Raw genomic sequence first — 20315 nt, 5'->3', positions numbered from 1 at the left:
AGATCTTCTTAAGGTGGCACCTTGATCAGGCACCAGAGGTTTTTTTTTTATTTTCAGTCACTGTCCGCACGTATGAGATGACATTATAAGTGTGGGACACTTTGAGGTGTCAGAGAAAAAAAAATCCAAGGATGACTAAGGCTCGCTGGATTGCCTGGAAAAAAAATTATCTGAACCTTATATGACTTTAGCAAATGCATCCCATCATGTCTGTAATATAGAACTCAGCTGTGACCCAACAATAAGAGTACCAGAATATGCTTGCAATGGTCTTCAACCCATAAGCTGGCTGTGGAGTCCTTCTGGAGCCTCCAGATTTTTTTTTGCTACTTTAATGAAGGATTTGCTGCTAGTAGAGAGCCATGAAATCACCTGTCCTGCCTCTCTTTATGCACGTAATGAACAAAAGCTACATAACAGCAAAGTGAGGCCACTCAGTGGTAGAGAGGATTCCTTTTTAGCACAGACAGTCCCAGAGGACCCCTTCTCTACAAAAGCTCTCCTTTTCATTCTCTCTTATCCCTCTGCCTTGCACATGCCAGCCCCACCATCTCCACCTGTTGCTCTTCCAGTGCTCTGTGTATGTGCTTGTGGAGTGCAAAGCCCTCCCTCCCCACAAAACCTCCCTTGCCTCCTTTCTTCCCATCTGGACCAGTCACTGGCTATTCCTGCCAGCCGAGTCTCTAATGATCTGTGCATGGAACCCCTCTCCTTGAGAAAGCTGACCTTTCATGGTTGGGGGGGGGGTCTTTAAGTTGAAAGTGCAAGTGAAGTGCATTGGATGACTGGTGGGGGTGGGAAGCAGACAAGGAGAAAGAGAAGAACAGTTGTGGGGAGGGGGCTCTGAATATTTCTATTCTGGCTAGCTCCTCATTACACTATCCCTACCGGTGCTCAGCTTGTGTTTCTATCCTGGCTTGCTTATCAGAGAGATCATAACTCTGGGTCCTCCTCTCCCTGTCACATGGTTTTGATGTCATATGATGTCATATGTTTCCTGCTGTGTTTCCCCTTTTTTCTACTGGGGTTAAAGATGGGTCCTGAGTCTAGAAAGCTGGTAGGCCACTGTATTAGAGAGTGTAGGCGGTTGTTATTACTGCAGGTTCATTTCCACCTGATTTGACAAAGCCAGAACATAAGTATGTAATTTGCTTGGGTATTCACCCAATCATGAAGCTTAAGTCACAGATTTTTTCTCCAGATGTTTTCAAGAATGCCACTTGATCTAGTATATAGGAACAAATCCTTTTGATAGAAGGGACTTTTAAAAAAGCATTGCGTTATTTCATCTTACCATTTCTCTGGTATAGAACACATGGTCTCTCCACTCCAGTGAAAGTAAAGCAATGGTGCTTAGGTTAGTTCCAGCTGAATTTTCCATTAGTTTCAATGGGACTCAATCACAACTTGGCTTTTCCCCATTCACAGTCGCTGACTAGAGTTACAGCTAAAACTAAGCTGATGTGAAAATCAGTGTCTGCGCACATTTCAGTGTGCAATTAAATTCTGATCCAGAATTAGAGATAGCCAAATTGGAGGCTCAAATTGGTAAAGTAATTGTCTTGCATTTGAAATGGAAATTTTGCTCAGTGATTAGTTTAGATATGTGTGAAAGAACAGACTCAATGAAAAGTAAGTTAAAAATTCATCTAAGTGATAATAAAATTGGAGATAGAAAAGAAATAAAAACAAAGTACACACCTACAAAATAAGACCCTTCTGAAAAGACTGGGGAAATGAAGGGAAAGAAATGCTAAAAACCTGGAAGTAAGGACTATTCCCTCTCAGGCAGAATGTAGTCAGTTACTGCTCTAGTGTTTCATATACCTTGTCTGACAAAAGTTGTGAACAATGCATGCACTTAACAAAATAAATAGGATGAAATTAAGTATACAAGTTTAAGTGTTACTGATTTTTTTTTAATGGCCCTCGTTTTTTTTTTTTTTTTTTTTGCTTAATGTCAGTATGTTGGGCTGATGTAAAAGGCACAGGAACAGATTCCATAAAAAACAGTTGGCAACCCCCACAAGCTATAGAAGAAAAAAGGGTTTTATAAACCTCACTGGTTCTGCATAACAACAAAGATGAACATAAGATGATGACACTGTAGTAGGTGTTTCCTAAGCACCGAGTAAGAGATGAGATCGCCACCACTTTTCCAACTCCATATGGTCAGATACCTTTTCTACACACTACTGACTCATTCCAAAATCTTCCTGCTTGTCACGTGCAGCTCTGTTCAGGAACACTAATAATGGTACAGTACATATAAAAGCTTAGATACAGTTTAATGAGACAACATAAAGGAAAACGTACAGGGATCATTTGATCACTGGGCAATAGAAGATGTGGAAGAAGTTTCCTCATTATCCATTAACTGTGATGCCAGCAAGCAGGTACAAAACAATATCTGAATAATTCAAGAACACTAAAGGAGTCGATTCCCATCAGAGAATATCAAGAATAACTTCTCGACTAAATGGGCATTCTAAAAGGATGGCACTTACTAACCTGGCAAAGTAAGCCGATTTGTGGAATCTGGTATTGGTGCATCATTCGTACGTTGCTTTGAACCTTGAAAAATAAAAAAAACATCATTTTAGAAGGGAAGAATTAAAACAGATATACACTCCTCAGTAAACAACCACTTTTCTCCCAGGACACCTTATTCAATTATATGTATTTGTTGCCATTCCAATTTGGTACAAACATCTATGTGACAGTGACATTACAACCCTTAGCATCGTTGGTATTGCTAATCAATGCCAGATGTTGTCCTGTTAATATGGTTGCGTTGTAGCCCTGTAAGTATGGTATATAACAGCATTAAATTATAATGAGTGACTGGAAGTAACTAACACTGAATGGGCCCACATGCTTCACACAGTAATGCCACAGTAGCTATGTCAGTTTAAGTCACTCTCTGGCCCATCATAGTTAAATTGCCATATATTAGTTCTGTACAACTTGGAACCCACTAAGTTGATTGGAGCCCACTAGCCATGCACAGTGACCACATACAGGATGCATAAGCCTTCTAGCTTTGCTGACAGCTTGTGACTTCAAAACCAAACAGGTTGTCAAGCACATGGAGGGCTAGATACTTGGCTAGCAGTCAGTGTGATGCAGGTTGTCCTATAAGATCCATTCTTGTCACTTACTAGGGGTCTCCTGGTCTATCAGTCCAGGATAGTCTAGTAATGCGGATGATTGACTCCTACCTTCATCCAATTTAATTATTTATTGGTAAATGCAGTCCAATTAAGTCATGCCACAACATTACCATCAGAATTTCTGATTTCTTTAAAGAGTCTAGTAACTCCAAGAAGGGAATAACCCTTAACATGATTTCTCTGCCCCTCTCTTAGCAGTTTGATACAATTGGGTTAATTTTCAGTTTTTTGAAGACTTAAACCCTGTTCTTGCCTACTGTGGAACAAATTGAGCCTCATTTGAGAAGAACTGAGTCCACTCTGTGCTGTTTGCTAAAACCCTTAAACATCACTTTCCTCTCTTTTTAAAGAGTAGATCATCCTGGAAAAAATTGTTCAACTCAATTTTTCTTTAAAATAATGGAACAAAGGGTTTCAAAAGCAGGGGTCCCCAAACTTTTTGATCCCGTGGGCATCTTTGGAATTCTGACACAGGGTGGTGGGTGTACCCACAAAATGATGTCAAGCACAAAATGTCAGGGAGCAAAGTTATGCGATGCATGCATAACTCTTGTGGTAACTCTTAAACCACCTTGAGGCCGCTGTTTCAGTAGAAAGATGGCATAGAAATGTTTAAAATACATAAACATTTCAGGCATAAGATCTGTTTAACAGGATGTCTTCTAATCTGCACAGCCAAGTAGATTTCCAGTGGCCAATCAGAAGCCCTGCTGGCCTCACACACTATCTAGATACAGTTAGTGGGCACCAGGAAGTGTTGATAAGTGCCTTGGAATCCACAGGTACCATGTTGGGGATCTCTGAACCATAATTTGATGTTGTTACCCAACCTGGGAAGGAGTTGCTTAATAGTTCCTCCCTAGCAACTTTAGGACTATGGTTCAGAGATAGAGTACATGCTTAGTACATAATCTCAGGTTCAAAATCGAGCATCTGAAGTAGCAGAGCTGGCAAAAATTTCTGCTTGAATCCTTGAATGACAACCGTCCTGGGCAAGAGAGACCAAATGCTTAGCTTCGTATCTTCAACATGGTGTCTGGTGTCACTGAGCAGTGTGGGGAAGGCCTGCAGAGTAGAGATGGACACAAACCAAAATTCATGATGAACCAAGCCGGTTTGGGGTTCGTGAACCAGCAGTTCATCAGATCCCATTTCTGACGAACCGCCATGAACTTTAGGCTGGTTTGTTTGGTTCATTTTTTGTTTTGTTACTGCAGCCTGGTGCCGATCAATCAGTTTCTTAGGCAACAGGGGATGGACTTCCTGCAGACCTTCTGCTGACCCAGAAGTGACAATTTTCTGAGCTGGATGTAACGTTTTCACGAACCAAATGAACCAGTTCATGAAACGGGGGCAGGTTCGTGAAAGTTCGTGGTTCGTGAAATTTGATGAACCACAAACCACATGGTTTGGTTTTTTTCTGGTTCATGCCCGTCTCTATTGCAGAGCAGTAGCTCCCACTCTGCTAAAGGTTATAATAGAAACAATCTCTAATCTCCTCTGCTTCAGGAAGATAGGCATTTTGTATGTGGATGGATACAATATCTTGCAAAACTAGTGGAAGTGATGAATACTTAATCCACTCCATTCATCCACTGGATGAACAAACCATCCTTGGCACAGAATTAGGATTCAAACCAAGTGGAGATCTCATTGCTTTTATTTGGTAATACGATGGACATACAGGAACTCATTTACAGAAAAACTGAAATGCTGGGAAATTGTTTTACACATGTAGAGATGACATACCTCCTCTTCCCAACTAAAAATATTACAATGAACACATTTTGTTTCAAATAATTCTCAGAACACTGGGAACCATCAGCATTGCATACTCACAAGTCAGTAAAATTTTGTATTCTAAGACAAAAGAAACTTGATATGCTTTAACCAGAACACTTTTTGTGTATCTGACTTGTTTAGCAATAAACTAGAATGGGCACCACAAAATCTCATTGGAAAATGTCTGCGTGAATTACAGATTTACACTGTTTGCTTAAGCCTTTTCAAAAATTACATTTCAGGTATACACCTCTGATGTTTTGTGTACACCTGATTGTCGATGTGATGAACATGCTTGCAAGGGTGTGTATCACACTGGTACACTCATCAGCTTCCAGCTGAGTATGTGGTTGGTTGCAAACTCAGATTTGATTCTGCTTACTTAATGTGTGAAATGGCTCTCAATTCAGTTCAATAGAGATATCTCCATCATAAATTCTGGCTAATGAGAAAAAACAAATAACATGTCTAGATTTGTGCATGATGCCAAGTTAGGAAAAAAATCAATTCTACAAGATCAGAGCTCTTGGACTGGGTTAATTTCTCCCTAGGTTCATTGGGACTCTGTACTATCAATATAATTTTAGAGCAGTTGCAACAAATGATACAGTTCAAAAGGCAGGAATTGTGTAGCATCTGAAAGACTAACAGATTGATTGACTAGATTGATTGATTGACTCTTATAGACTAGAGGACACTGTATCAGATGCATGAATTCTATCTTGTGTAGTACACACATACACACACACAGAATAACAGAAGAAAAAGATAAATAATGGGATCAAAAGGCAATGATACTCGAGCGGTAGAATGTTGCTCTTGCATTTTATTGCCTTTTCACTTGTTTTACCATTTTCCTTCTACGCTCGTGTGTATGTATCTGCCAGTTGAAGACAAATTTAATGCATCTGATGAAGAGGATTCCAATCCATGAAGCTTATATCACAATAACTCTGTTTGTCTTTAAGGTATCACAAACCTCTCTCCTATTTGGCTGCAAAAACTAACACGACTACCCCTCTGGAATTTTAGTTTAAAAGATAACAACTAATCTTCCTTCTAAATCTACAAATCACACTATTTTATATTGTTGTTCCTTTTTTCTTACTTATGAGAAGAACAAGTGAGACACACAACATTATGATGGATGCAAACCCTGGTACCTGGAAGAAGATACCACTATCATGGTTTATAAAGAGACAACCTATGCACATCATATTCACACCTTACATATTTTCTCTAGTATCTAACAGGGATTCTTTGCGGCATGGCTGTGTTGTTTCAATGCAAAGTACTGAGCTTAGGCAATCCTATGTGGATATTTCTCTCTTATGTTGGAAAGTCAATGGCCTCTTTCTATTAAAATAGGGAAGAGGAGGCAGAAGCATAGAAAGAAGAAACATATAGAGGTAAAATGGGGTATGGGAGAATTTAGGTTCTGCAGGAAACTAGCTCCTCTGAAAAAACTGTAACCAGAAGTCTACAAATAAAAATAGCAAAGTGTCTTTAAAAACTTTATATAAAATAGTATAAAAATATTATCCAGGCAAAAAGAAATGCTCACTCCACTCTGCCTTAAGTAATAAACAGTAGACAACACAAATGCCCATCAAAGATTAACAGTGCAATCCTATACTGTTACTCCAGTCAAAGCCTGCTGGCTTCAGTGGGCTTAGACTAAAGGGACTTTGCATAAGAGTGCACCATTGGATGCCTGTGCACATTGCTAAAGTAACCTGTTAAAGGTAACACGAGTATGTTGTCATTTCTACTACAAGAGGACTTTGGCTCCGACACCCTCTACATAAACAGTAGATCACGTGATAGAACTGTGTCTAGATGGTTCTAGTTCAGATGGAAGGTAAAGAGTAACATATTTTTATGCACCCTCATTTTTTAAAAAATCCCTACACATGGAAAAGTAGCATGTCAGGAAGAAGAATAGGCTAGAAGTTAGAACCTAGGAAGGGAGGTTCTGTATAGAAGAGACCCAATCATGTAATTCTTGCTCCTGCAGTTGGAAATGGCAAAGTACAGTTTTATCATGTGACCAGTGGTTTGTGTAGCTTGGGCCTTAGCTGGATCTTGAGGTGAGGACTGGTTGGGACATCCCCAGCTTGAGGACTGTTGGGATGCCCTCATTTCCAGGTGGTAGCAGGAACCAAGCAGTGGCTTGCAACCATCTGGGATATCACTACCTGCCATCCCTTGGTATCTCCCAGTAGGCAAGATGGAGAGGTTTCCATTGTGTGAAGGATTTCCATTGGCTGGCAGCAGGTCGGCCAGTGCCTGGATCTGTTGCCCTTTGCTGTGCCGAGGCTCTGCCATCTGTAACCAATAAAGCTGGGGCCATTTCAACTCCAACAGTGTGTTTGCTGTGCTTAGTCATTTGCCCTCAACCTCGCCTCTCCCTTAGATGCTGGGCTTGCAAGTCCTGCCAGTTTGGATAGTCTAAGTTGTGTTCCTACATATTAGGAACAAGTATGTATTTCATTTTTTTTAAAAATGTGGTCAATCCCCAGAAGTATTGACTTAGATCAAACACACACTGAATTCCATCTGTATTTTTTCACTAGTTAAGCACTGAACCAGCAGAGCAGAATGTAGAACTGTGCAGCTATGACAAGGGGGAAAAACCCAATTCAGGGTGTACAAGGGGTACTTATTAAAGGCTGTCACTAAGGAAACAGAATATTGTGTTCTGCCTTTATTTTCTTCACAGAGTGCCTTCTAAATACTGGGGAGATCTAGTACCTCTATTTATTCTTTGCCTAAGTGACAATGCTGCTAAAAATCAGACCATTAGACAATTCCCATTCTTGCACTTTGCACCTTTGGGGACTGAGATAAGAACAAACCAAGATGATGGCCAGTGAGAAATCTGATGTCTTCACATCATCCCGTCGGCACAAGAGTGGCTGTGGTATATGGGTTTGAGTGTTAGCATACGGCTGGAGACACTTGGGTTCCAGTCAGCAGCGAAGCATACTGGGCGACCATGCACTGATCACATGCTCTCAATCTCAGCCTAACATTTCAAAGGCAGTAACCCTCCAAATACCAATCAATGCTGGAGGACAACAACTGGGCCTACAGGCCCTTTTTTTGGAGCATCTTGTTGGTCACTGAATAAAAGAGGTTGCTGGACAGGATGTACCCTTGGTCTGATCCAGCACAGCTGCTCTTATGACCATTGCAGTGCCTCTAACAGGACTCCCAATTTGTGTTTTTAAAGAAAAACCTCTTATTCTTATTCCAGCAGAGGGAGAAACTGATATATCTGGCAAATCTAGGAAACTGCATCTCTGTTTACCAGCTATTTCAACCCTATTCCCTGCTTCCACTTCTCGCCCAACAGAAGTAAAATTAAATAATGAACTCACAATCTAACACTGTTCCCACCGGTGTCGATCGTGCTTGACTTCAAAATGGTCATGAGATTATCACAATCTTATTCTCACATATATGAGAATAAGGCTGTAAAATGTGATGTGCCTCAAACCAGACACGGGAGAAAATCCATACACATGTACACAGAATTATGGTACATGATTATTAATTTCCATTTACAGATATGTAACTGAGACTGTAAGACAGTGTTTATCAAAAAAAAGCTATAACCTTTGCAGTCCAAGGCTTTTCTACTTCTTTCTCCCATTGCACCCCCCAGAACAGCATAGGGACCAAAGTGAAAGCCAGAAGTGTGAGTGGATAATTGGTAGAAGTAGATGCTCCTCTTTTTTCAGATGGAAATGCCACTCATTTGGAGGACCTATCTGCTAGTGATTTATTGAAGGCCAAACTAAGAGCCTATGAAGAAAAGTCCTTGTATTCAAGAGGTGTTGAGGGGTAACACCCGAGGGCGAGGGGGAATCAAGGCTCCTGGACAATAGGCCAAGAAGAAATGGGAGATTCCACTTCAAGCAATATAAACCTGTTCTCTAAGACAAAGAAAAAATAAATTGTTGATGCCTTCACAAATAAATGCTGCTGCTTCTGGTAGGCATCAGAATTATCTTCATAACACCTCTGGCATGAGTCAAAATGTCATTCCAGTTTATAGGTAGGGAAGAGGGAGAGAGAGGGGGGGAAAGATGCACAAAAGGCTAGATATAATTTGTGGCAGAAAATTCTCCTATACATAGGAAATAATGCAGAAAGAACATGATAAAACTACCTGCTTCCAGCCATAATCTGCACAACCAAGAGTAACTTTCCAACTGACACAGAAGAATGAGACCAAGGAGTTAGTCAGACAGGAGGATATCAATGAAAATCCTTACCTGAGGTGAGTGAAGACAGCAGTGGAAAATTCAGAGGAGAAACTTTTATCTTCTATCCATTGCCACACCCATACCCACCCAGCCCTGCCCAAAGGGGGTGTCATGGGCAGAGAAGAATGAAAGGAGGCATTGAAAGGGATGCCCCAATGCACTTCATCAGGGCATCTTCAGATAATATTTTTAATGATTTCTAAAAAGGGATTGGCTCATGTAGTATAGAGATGATTTTCAAACTGAAGAGAGAAAGCTTCCAGCATTTTTGCATAGGATAAAAGAGAAATAGATGCGCTTTCCAGAAATTGCCATTTCTGTGCTAAAATGTAAGTGAAAAAATACAAAGGTGCTAGATAAAAATATCAGTGTTTCAATAACCTCTTGAAAGCTCAAGATAGTAAAGAATCAGAAAGCAGTATTTAACTGGTTTTTCACATGTAAACTAAAAGAGGAAACAATGAATTATTAATTCATTCTAAATCCTCACTGTAGGAGATATATATATAGATAGATATATATGAGAACCAATGCCTATTTAAATTGGAGTAAGTCACAGTGAAGTGAGAGGTACTTTTTAGTAAAAATGCGTAAGATCAGGCCACACAGCAAATAAATCTATCTCTGTTGTGTTAAAATTCCTAAGAACATATAGTTGGATCTAATGATTCCCTCCAATCAAACTGGATTGTATGCTAAGTCTTCTTCCAATGGAGAAGAGATTCCTCTTCCACCAGAGGAAGTTTTTCTGCACTGAGGAAGATGAAGTTGTTGAATTTTTCTGGGCAGAAGGGAGTCATTGGCTCCAATCAATATATTTAAAATTATTTCTTCATTTAAAAAAAATCTCTCCAGTCATTGGAACATCTGGCATTACCCAGCCAGATTCAAGGATACAGTGCACCTTGGGCAACACACGTTTAATCCTCAATTCCTGCTTTCCAAACTTGAATGAAATTATTTTCCACCCTGAGCTTTAGTGAGAAAGTGTGCATAAGTGCATATCTACATATACAAACACATTTTAAATGGATGGAGGGTAAGAAGAAACTGGTCAGATATATAGAAGGGAGGGGGGAGTAGATGCAATCAGTAGCTTCTGTATGCTACAGTAAAGCTGGTTAGTCTTAAAGGTGCTACTGGACTCTTTTCTATTTTTGCTACTACAAACTAACACGGCTAACTCCTCTGGATTTTAAATGGATTTCACTCAGAATTAATTGTTCATTGATTGTTCATTGTCCATTAATTGTGATCTGTGTGCTTTCCCCTCTGGTGCCCTGCTCACAATTCAGCAATCTATGCCCCAGAAAAAAGCTACTCTGGCATGTTACCACTGCACAGAAAATGGGAGTTCTTGGCTAAAGAATCTTTAGATTTCAGGTAGCAGGCAGCATGACATCTTTGCACGTATGCATGCTTTTTACAAACACATTTTGTTTAAATAAGACCAAACTCCCATTGGACTTGAAATAATGTCTTTCAAATGAAATTGCATTGCACTGGGTTGTCAATAACAATGAACAGCGCTAGTATCTATGGTCCTGCTGTGCAGATTTAGGTCAGCCTTTTAATGTGGTACACACTGGAGTTGGGGAAAGAACAGCAATTGCTTCTGGGACAGTTGACAACTCATCATGAACAGCTAGAGTGCTATGCTATTGTGGATGGGGCTCACTTTGCAAACCACAAATATGTTTGCAAATCGGGGCAGCATCACTTGAAAATATTTTTGGGCTGAGCCCGCAATTCCCTCTGGTGAGTCAGCATTGATTAGTGAATCCACATAGTGCTCTACTGTTCAATTTTCCCTTCTATCACTTCATTCAGCAATAAGAGCTCAAAGGAGGAGCTGATCCATTTGCCATTTTCTTGACCTCACTGTAATAGCATCTTTAAAGTAATCAGGTGGCAGATGGACCTTTAAAATGTGCTTGTTACAGAAAAAATGTGCTTGTTACAGAAGATGTCATAAACAGCACATTCAATCAGAGCCTGAGAGACATTCTTTGTACATATGAAACCGACACAATGAAGGATCGGGTGAAGCACAATTACAGACCAAGGAGTCATCAAGCATATGAAATCTATAGTATGTAATTTTTTTTTGAAAAATACTATAAAGCTGTCTAGGAATTTAGCAATTTGCTTATTTGTAAAATAGCTGGATTTTTCCTTTTTTAAAAAAAACGAAAACAAACAGCGCTCATAATTGTAGCTTAAAATGGACGGACAATTCAATGCTTTTTAAAATACATTAAAAGTACTAACGGAAACGACAATGTTTCAAGAGACTCCTTCCACATGCGGGTCAGTTCTCTGTTTTACCACTTCAGATTGTTTTTCATAAGCCAGGACTAGTGTTAGCATCAGAAGGTCTCACATTTGCTCAATTTGTCAGTCCCAGAAGAGAAATTTTGCTAACGGCAAACCTCATTTTTTAAAAAAAGAAGAAAAATGTCCCAAAGTGAAAGCCCCAGAGTCATTCACTGTGAAGCAGCCAGTGGAAGGAGAGAAAAAATGAAGCAGCCACGTGGAAACCTGCATAAAGCCCTCCCCAGAAATTGGTCTTTGTGGAAGGAGGAGAAGAATAATGAAGATCAGATAAAATGATGAAAGAAATTTGCAGTCCCTTTTTGATTATATGTATTTTTTTTACTCTTCTGTATCTGGAAAAAAAAAGAGAGAAAAAAAGTGGTCAATGTTCCTTCCAAGAGTCCAAGAAGTGGGAAAAATGGGAAGGAAAAAATAATCTATTGATGATTCTTAATGGAGGCCATACAGCCCCCCAAAGGCATGCAGAATTCTGAGGCGCAAATGGAGGGCATTTGGAATGTTAAGGTTTTTAAACAGCCCCTTCCCCTACTTGCCACCGCCTCTGATATCCAGCGGAGGAGAGTTGTTTTATACTGATTATCCCACCTGAGAATAAAACTCCAGATTCTGGATTTCTCCCTCAGGCCTTTAAAAAGTGACATACAACAAATACAAATCAACCTAAGATTAAGGAGTGGGCTGATAGCCATCAAGGCACGAGGGGCTCATCAAATGCACTGCCTGACTGTTGTGTATTGTATGCATTTCAGAAATAAATGCTGCCTTGTCTGGTCTGCTGCTCTCATGCCCGACTTTTTTTACTTGTGGCTTTGGGGGCATTAGGGATGCTCAAACACCTGCTGTCTTGGCTCACATTCTGTGGTGATAAGGCAGCTGATTAATCAGCAACAACTTGTTTACATTTATTCCCTGGCAGCCATCAGAACCAAAATGACAGCTGATGAAATATCTACTGGGAGTCAGCTTCTGATCTCCTGCTGGGATATTTTGCACTGGCTGGGGGTGGGGGGGATCAGGAGTTGTCTCCCAGCTGATTGCAGGGATCAGCTGGAAGGTGGGTTCTCCCACCTTGGGGTTCTCCTAGCTTGAAAGGGTTGCTGAGTCCAAGGTAGCTGAGATGTGGTAAACTGGTGATGGGGTGATCAGGAAACCAGCGGTTTGTCATCCCACTCCAAACTGCCATCGTGAGTTGCAGAGAATGGCGCAGATCACTCCTTTCTCTGCAGCCAAAAAGGTAAGATTAAAAACTGTGATTGTTCTTTCACCACCCAAAACAGAGAGCTTGGGGGGACAGGGAAAGATCTTCTCCTGTCCTCAGCAGCCCTAACTGACGGCTTGAGTGAGGAGGGAGATGCAATCCATTTCTCTACCCTCCTCAACTAAGTACTTGGACTGAGGAAAGTAGGAAATAAACCCTCTCCCCCCTAACTGACAGTGATCCCCCCCAACTGAGAACTTAGGTTGCAGAGAATGAGAGCAAATTGGGCCTGTTCTTTGCAGTTCCTTCGGTCTGTTTCAGGTGGAGAGAAAAAAACAAATATTTCTTTCATCTACACCTGAAATTTATAGAACATGCTGTGGAGAATAGGAGAGACCTGCTCCTGTTCTTTGCAGCTGAAGAACAGTTGGGGGGAGGTGATCTCCTGCCCCCTCCCCCACACCTGAAATACTTAGATTGAATAGCACAAGAGCGGTGTGCTCCATTTCACTGCACCCCAAGAAGGCAAGAAGTCTTCCCACCTCAAGCTTCTCCTTGTCTTCCAGCCTTGTTGGAATAGAGAGAGAAGCTTGGGTGGTGGGGTGGAGAACAGACTAAGAAGCTCAACTGGTATCAGCTGAGACTCGGCTTTTGATCTCCACCTCCAAACTTTTCACTAGGACAATGCAAGAAATCTGGGAGATAGTTTCCAAATTGACAGTCATCCCAGTTGTTCCTTGGGAGCAGAACAGATTGGGTGGTCAACTCGCCTGTGCTTGGGACAGCCAGCTGTCAAACACTTTCAGCACAAAATCCCTAGCTTCTCTAAACTGATAATATGTACTTGATGGGCAGTAATGCTCAGTAGTAGGCAAGGAATTACAGTCCAAGATCCTCTGGTCTATATCAATATGGTGTTCCTTAGTGATGTGTGCAATTTTTGCCTGTTCTTAGAATAACTGTCAATGTTATTTCACTATTCATTTTTATTTACCCAGGTAATAAACAACTGAATACCACCCAAAGAGTTGCACATGGGCTTCAGCCTGGGCCACTGAGCAACTCTGCTTATGGTGATCCTGTTAAAGGTTCCTTACAGTGCCATCCTAAGCAGAGTTATGCCCTTCTAAGTCCACTGACTTCAATAGACTTAGAAGGGTCTAACTCTGTTACAGATGGCACTGCAAGGAACCTGCTCCTCTAATATTTCTACAATCAGAAGTGAAAATCAGGGAAGTATTCATACTCTTTAGGTATGATGCCTGAGTCTCATTGGATTTCTGCCTTGGTATTTTGGGAGCAATATCTCATTCGGCCCTCTACCAGAATATTTCCTACCTGGTCGGGGGAAAAAACCACCTCGGACTTTTACTTATACTTCTGTGGCCAGCTCCCTAGAATTATCTATACTATACAACATTCCGCACCATAAAGGAATTAAGATGGAACTGATTTTAAAATGGATATAAAGTCAATTTCTTTCCTGTACAAAACATGCAACAGATATTTGGAACTCATAACTTGATGTTATGAAGTTAAGACCTGGGTTCTTAATTTCCCTCAACCACCCTGGTTTTTGAATGTTGTGGGGAAACATTTTAACCTTCCCCGACATTCAGTTGCTGACCTAAAAGTAGTGGTTAATGGTTATCCTGCAGAAGAATTTCAAAGGGAGATTAGAAAGAGAGACTGCTGAATTGCAACGGATAATGAAGCTCAAGACAATGCATCTACCTGGATTCAATCAGACCTCAGCTTCCTGTCTCATTACCAATGCTGATTTCTCTGCACTCACTACCCCTCTGCATACCCCACCCTATCCAATCACACCTGCTATTGTCATTCACCGACTATTGACATTTACTGGGTATTGTCAGTTGGCATTTGAAATCACTCCACTCTCCAAGATATAGGGACAGATGGACTCACACTTTAGCTGTATCTGAAGAAGTGAGCTGCAACTCACGAAATTCATATCCTACCACTAATGTTGTTTGTCTTATAGGTGGATTCTCACTCTTTTCTAGTAACTAAAGTTAATTATTGTTTGGTAGCAAAATGGGGTCAATCACAAACAGGGTCAGGGTTTCTGCATACTCTGACACGCAAGAACAAGTTTCATTTGGAAATTAAAGGAAGAGACACACACCATTTAAAATGGCTCGACGCAGACTAAGCATGCTCACTGAGACAGGTCAAAGACAGATAGATGAAAACATTTTGACCTGTTTACACTCCACAGAGGTCACATAATTTTGAAGAGGAAGGTTTAGGTTAGAGAAGAGGACTACCCTACTTCCCCAGTAACTTCTCACAAATCCCCATTTGTACACTTTATTATTGAAGTTACTGTAATTGGTGATTAAATCACAGAATAGATACTGAATCCTTGTTTATTCAGAACTATAGCCTATCTTTGGTTAGCAGGGTCTCTTGCCAAATAAAATCTATGAACGCACCAACATGCATTGCAGCACGGTAAGAAAACCATTTATTGTTCCTGTTACCTAACCACTAAGGACATATTTAAAGTGATTAATTATCCACACACCAGTACAGTAACAAGCTTCTTTGATCTGAACAAATGTCCTTAGAGCTTCTGAGGTGCTGAAGTGATCAATACATGAAATAATAAATATCAAACCAATGTTTGCTTTTGTGAAGGAATTGGGATTGACAGACAGGACCATTTTTGAGGTAGGAAAACATTTTGGTGCCTGAGTGGGAAAATTCAAATAGCTTTTCCTTTCCAAAGCAAAAAATAGTGATAATGAACAACTTGCAGCTTTTGAATGGTGCCCCAAATCTCTCATGAGGGAGCTGCTCAAACAGCCCAGTGATAGGCACAGCACTGTGCTGGAAGCAGGGATGCTCCAATCCCCACCCCAGTTCAACTCATGTCATGAATAGAGAGGGCACGAACCGGAAAAAACCCAAACCATGTGGTTCATGGTTCGTCAAATTTCATGAACCACGAACTTTCATGAACCTGCCCCTGGTTCGCAAACTGGTTTGTTTGGTTCGTGAAAAAGTCACATCCGGGTCAGAAAATCATCACTTCCGGGCCAGCAGAAGGTCGCTTCCGGGCCAGCAGAAGGTCTGCAGGAAGTCCCTCCCCTGTTGCCTAGGAAACTGATTGATTGGCACCAGGCTGTCTGCAATCACGAACCAAAAAATGAACCAAATGAACCAGCCTAAAGTTTGTGGTGGTTCATCCGAAATGGGATCTGATGAACCGCGGTTTGCAAACCACGAACTGGCCTGATTCGTGCTTAATTTTGGTTCGTGCCCATCTCTAGTCATGAACAGGGGCTTGGTTTTTTAACCAGCAGGTTGGTGTTTGACAGGTTGCTTCATTGTATTCCTTCATCGTATTCCTTCCTAACCATGCTGCACTTTGTGATTGGCTTTTTGCGCATGTGTGTGTTCTCTCACTGCCCGACAGAATTCTGCTACCCTCCTATCCTTGATGCGTAACTGCTCCTCTCAGCAGGCAATTGTTTAAATAGACAATTAGATCACTCACAAATCATTCATCAATAAACACTGTGTTTTACTAAAATTCTACCCTTCACTGTTCATCTAAGTAGTCCTTAGTGATGCTAATAGTGGCAGATCAGTTTGATTCAGCAGTGTTTTGCAAACCCAATGCAAAACCCCAATGCAAACTGGTTCAGCAGGTGTTCATGGCTACTTGGCACCAGCCAAACTTTTCAACTGATCAACTTGTATCTGATTAAACATGGTAAATTCAACTGTCAAATACATTTATGGCAAAATTTGCAGCATCCTTAATGGAAAATCCCTTTGTCTTCATGTAATTAAATGTCTATATGAAAATACTGCCAAGCATGTGAGAAAAAACCAAGTCGCCCTCCCCTCAAATCACTTGGTTGCTTATAATTATAAAGATTATCTTATCTAGAATTTCTATATCGAGCCAACTTTCCCTCTAAAACTTAGTACCCAGACAGCTTTGACATCTAAAAAGAACAAAAAGAGTACACAAGAAAGAAAAAAAAATATTAAAAGTATGTCCCCATATCGGCACCCAAAGAATGATTAAGTAGAATAGTATTTGAATTTTGGGGAAGGAGAAGGGAGCCACCACAGAAAAAGCCACCTTCTTTTCTGAAATTTATGACAACAGTCCCACTGGCAAGGGAAACAAGGGGAAAACCATCTTCTGACTTTTCTGCACTGAAACGTTTTATGGATAGTTCCACTTCCTACATCAAGATTTTGCAGGAAAAGAAGGCGAAACAGGTTGATTAATTGTAATAACACCAGCCGTACAATTGTTATCTATTTTTATATCTCACTGGTTCCATTACAGAACTCAAGATGGTGTACACAAGGATCCCAAGCAGCCTCTTCTTCAGGCACTGACAAGATCCAGGCTTGCTTAGTGTCAGCAAGGTTGCTATCTCATGTGCCCTCTGACCATAGAGTCTCTCTACACAAGAAGACATCTTACACAGGGACACTCAAGTGAAAGATCTTACACTTGTTCTCCCTTTGTGGATACACATGCACTGCTAGGGAGACAGAGTACACTTGAATATAAGACCATACAAAGAAGTAACTCACTTGAGCATCCCAGTGTAAGATGTCTTGTGTAGAGACTCATAGGCTTGCTTTACTTAATTACATAAGTAATTCTACTGACTGTGGTGTGCATGCTCCAAATAAGAAAAGCAACTCAGTCTTTGCAACCATCCATTTCATTCAAGGTTGTTCCTTTTGAAACCACATACAGCAAGAGTTGGTTGCAGTCTTTAAAAAGTATACCAAGTGGTTGTGTCAACAAAAACCCTTGTCGTACAACTGATATTATAAAAATGTCATGAAATGAAGTGTTTCTGAGCTCAGCCTCTTGCAAGAAACACACACACTTTGCATTCATAGCTTCTTAAGAAGACATTAAATGGAACAAAATAAGCAAGTTCAGAGCCATGGTCATCTGTGATTATCTATCAGGAAAGACTTGTTCCTTGACTGTCTGTCTGTCTGTCTATTTCAGTATTTTATAATCCACTTTTCTTCCAGTGGAAACTCACAGTAGCTTACAATCATTCCCTTCTCTGCCATTTTATCCTCACCACTAGAGATGGGCATGAACCAGAAAAAAACCAAACCGTGTGGTTCATGGTTCGTCGCATTTCACGAACCACAAACTTTCACAAACCTGCCCCAGTTCACGAACCGATTTGTTTGGTTCATGAAAATGTCACTTCCAGGCCAGCAAATTGTCACTTCTGGATCAGCAGAAGGTCACTTCCGAGCCAGCAGAAGGCCACTTCTGGGTCAGCAGAAGGTCGGCAGGAAGTCCATAACCTGTTGCCTAGGAAACTGATTGATTGGCACCAGACTGTCTGCAGTGACAAACCAAAAAATGAACCAAATGAACCAGCCTAAAGTTCGTGGCAGTTCATCAGAAATGGGCTCTGATGAACCACTGGTTCGTGAACCACGAACCGGCCTGGTTCATCATGAACTTTGATTCGTATTTTGGTTCGTGCCCATCTCTACTCACCACAGCAACCCTGTGAGGTAGGTTAGGCTGAGAGAGAATGACCAGCTAAAGGTCACTTAGCAAACATCCATTGCAAGGTGGGGATTCAAACTTGCATCTCCCAAATCTTAGTCCAACACTCTAACCACTACATCACACTAGCTCTCTTGGAGCACCTTAAAGAGAAATGTTGTACAGGCCTTTGTCAACCACAGCAACTTTGTCAGATGCAGAAATGGACAGAACAAGAGCAAGTATATAAGGCAAGTGTTTTACTTTAAATTACTTAACTGAAGAGGAATGGCTGTGAGGAACTGAGAAGAGGAAATGATTGCGGGGGAGGGGCACGGCAAAAATTCCATGTTTATCTTGTATTCAGTTTATGGCAACATGGAGATCACTTCCCTTCACCTCATCCAACATGCTGACTTTTGTCCTATTCATTCCACTCCATCTGAAGCCTTCCTTTGACCTAAGAGCCTCTGCTTCTAACTCTGGCCAGCCAAGTAGTTCTAGGAAGCTGTCAAACTCCTTTGCCTAGAGTATCCCGTTTTTAAAATAATGATGCCTCTGAATTCAGAATTTCTATTTACGTGTCGTGGCTGCCAAGAAGGGCTTCCGTGGATGAGCTAGGGTGAAACAGTGGGAGTAAATCTGGGTGGGTGAAAAGAACGGGGAAGTATGGAAGAAAGGGCTTACTGAGCTGTGTGAGACTTGTAGCACTCACACTTTGGGGAGGCATCAGCTGCTTCTGAACAAGATGTGTTAATAGTTATAAGAAATTCATGTAGCATCTGTTCATATAATGCACAAGCAACATAACCTTGACCACTGTGCCTTTTTATTATTTTCAAGTAATTGTAATTCTAAAATACCAAATAGAAATAATGTATATTATATATAAATTTTAAAAACACACCTTTTACTAACCCAAGTATCAGAATATTTTGTTAGGATACAGAATTACCCTCCAAAAACCTGGGTGGACTGCTTTTCTTGTACAACACAGATTAAGATTCTAATCATATTCTAACTGCAGGTACCTGGAAAAGCTCTCTGGAAAAATGACTGGAGCAAATTAAATTGAATTATCTGGTCTGTCACTTTCTCATGCCTGCCTAAAGGGTAGGCATAGATGCAGGGGCTACAAGTGTACAAAGATATGGAAGAAATAAGATTTTATGACCTCCAGAAGTTTGGATTCTCCCTCAAATGAATCCAGTCTATAAAGTGTAGGGATACATGATGACCACTAGATGGGGAGCACTACTTGTGTGACATGAATGTGTTCCAGTCGGTGTGCATTATTTCTCCCAGAGAGCTTCCTAGCTCACGCTGTCAAAACGAGTCACAGGGGTAGCCAACAGGGGTTGGTCCGGTGCAGCAAAACAAAACAGAAGCCTAGTGGCACCTTAAAGACTGACAGCATTTATTCCAGCATCAGCTTTGACGTGTCAGAGCCCACTTCTTCAGATGAATCTGGAGTTATATGCATCTGAAAAAATGAGGTTGAGCTCCATGAAAGCTGAAGTTGAAATAAATTTTGTTAGCCTTTACAGTGCCACTAGGCTTCTGTTTTATGTTGTCAAAATATGATAGGAAACAAAGTCAACGTCAAATTTATTCAGTCTATGACCAGTACAAAATTTACATCAGAACAAGTTAGAAATACAGAAGGTCACTCCTGCTATTCAGCAGTCAAAACTTACTAAAATTTAAAATCCTAATGGATTTTACAAGCTGCTGAAAGAAATTTTGTACAGCTAATAGTATTTTGCTGATTATCACCCCTTAGAAGCTTCTTTAAAACATCCACATCCTGGGCTGGCTCCAGCATCACCGGCACCTGAGGTAGCTTAATGCTGCCTCTATGTGCACGTCGGACTGCATGAAGCTGTCACTGCGTGTGATGTCATAACGCAGGGGCTGGCACGTGCATGGGAGGCCTTCTAGCCCTCCCGTTCAGTTGCTCTGCGGGTCAGGTGCAGCCGGCTGCCCTGGCCGCCGGCTGTGCCTGGCCTGCAGAGCAACTGAAC

The 20315-nt window shown here is 41.0% G+C and overlaps 1 protein-coding gene across 4 annotated transcripts in view; it reads right to left on the bottom strand.

The window, feature by feature from the left end:
- PDE1C (phosphodiesterase 1C) overlaps positions 1-20315 on the bottom strand; it is a 334910-nt gene that overhangs the window by 9927 nt on the left and 304668 nt on the right. For all 4 annotated transcript variants that reach the window (XM_054992060.1, XM_054992061.1, XM_054992062.1 and 1 more), the window contains one exon: positions 2512-2574. In XM_054992060.1, the coding sequence (XP_054848035.1) occupies positions 2512-2574 (63 nt within the window). The remainder of the gene's footprint in view (positions 1-2511; positions 2575-20315) is intronic.

This window comes from Eublepharis macularius, chromosome 11 (assembly GCF_028583425.1).
Source record: "Eublepharis macularius isolate TG4126 chromosome 11, MPM_Emac_v1.0, whole genome shotgun sequence".
NCBI classification, from domain to species: domain Eukaryota; kingdom Metazoa; phylum Chordata; class Lepidosauria; order Squamata; family Eublepharidae; genus Eublepharis; species Eublepharis macularius.
The sequence above is the reverse complement of the archived record's forward strand: the minus strand, read 5'-3'. Positions and strand labels throughout refer to the sequence as shown.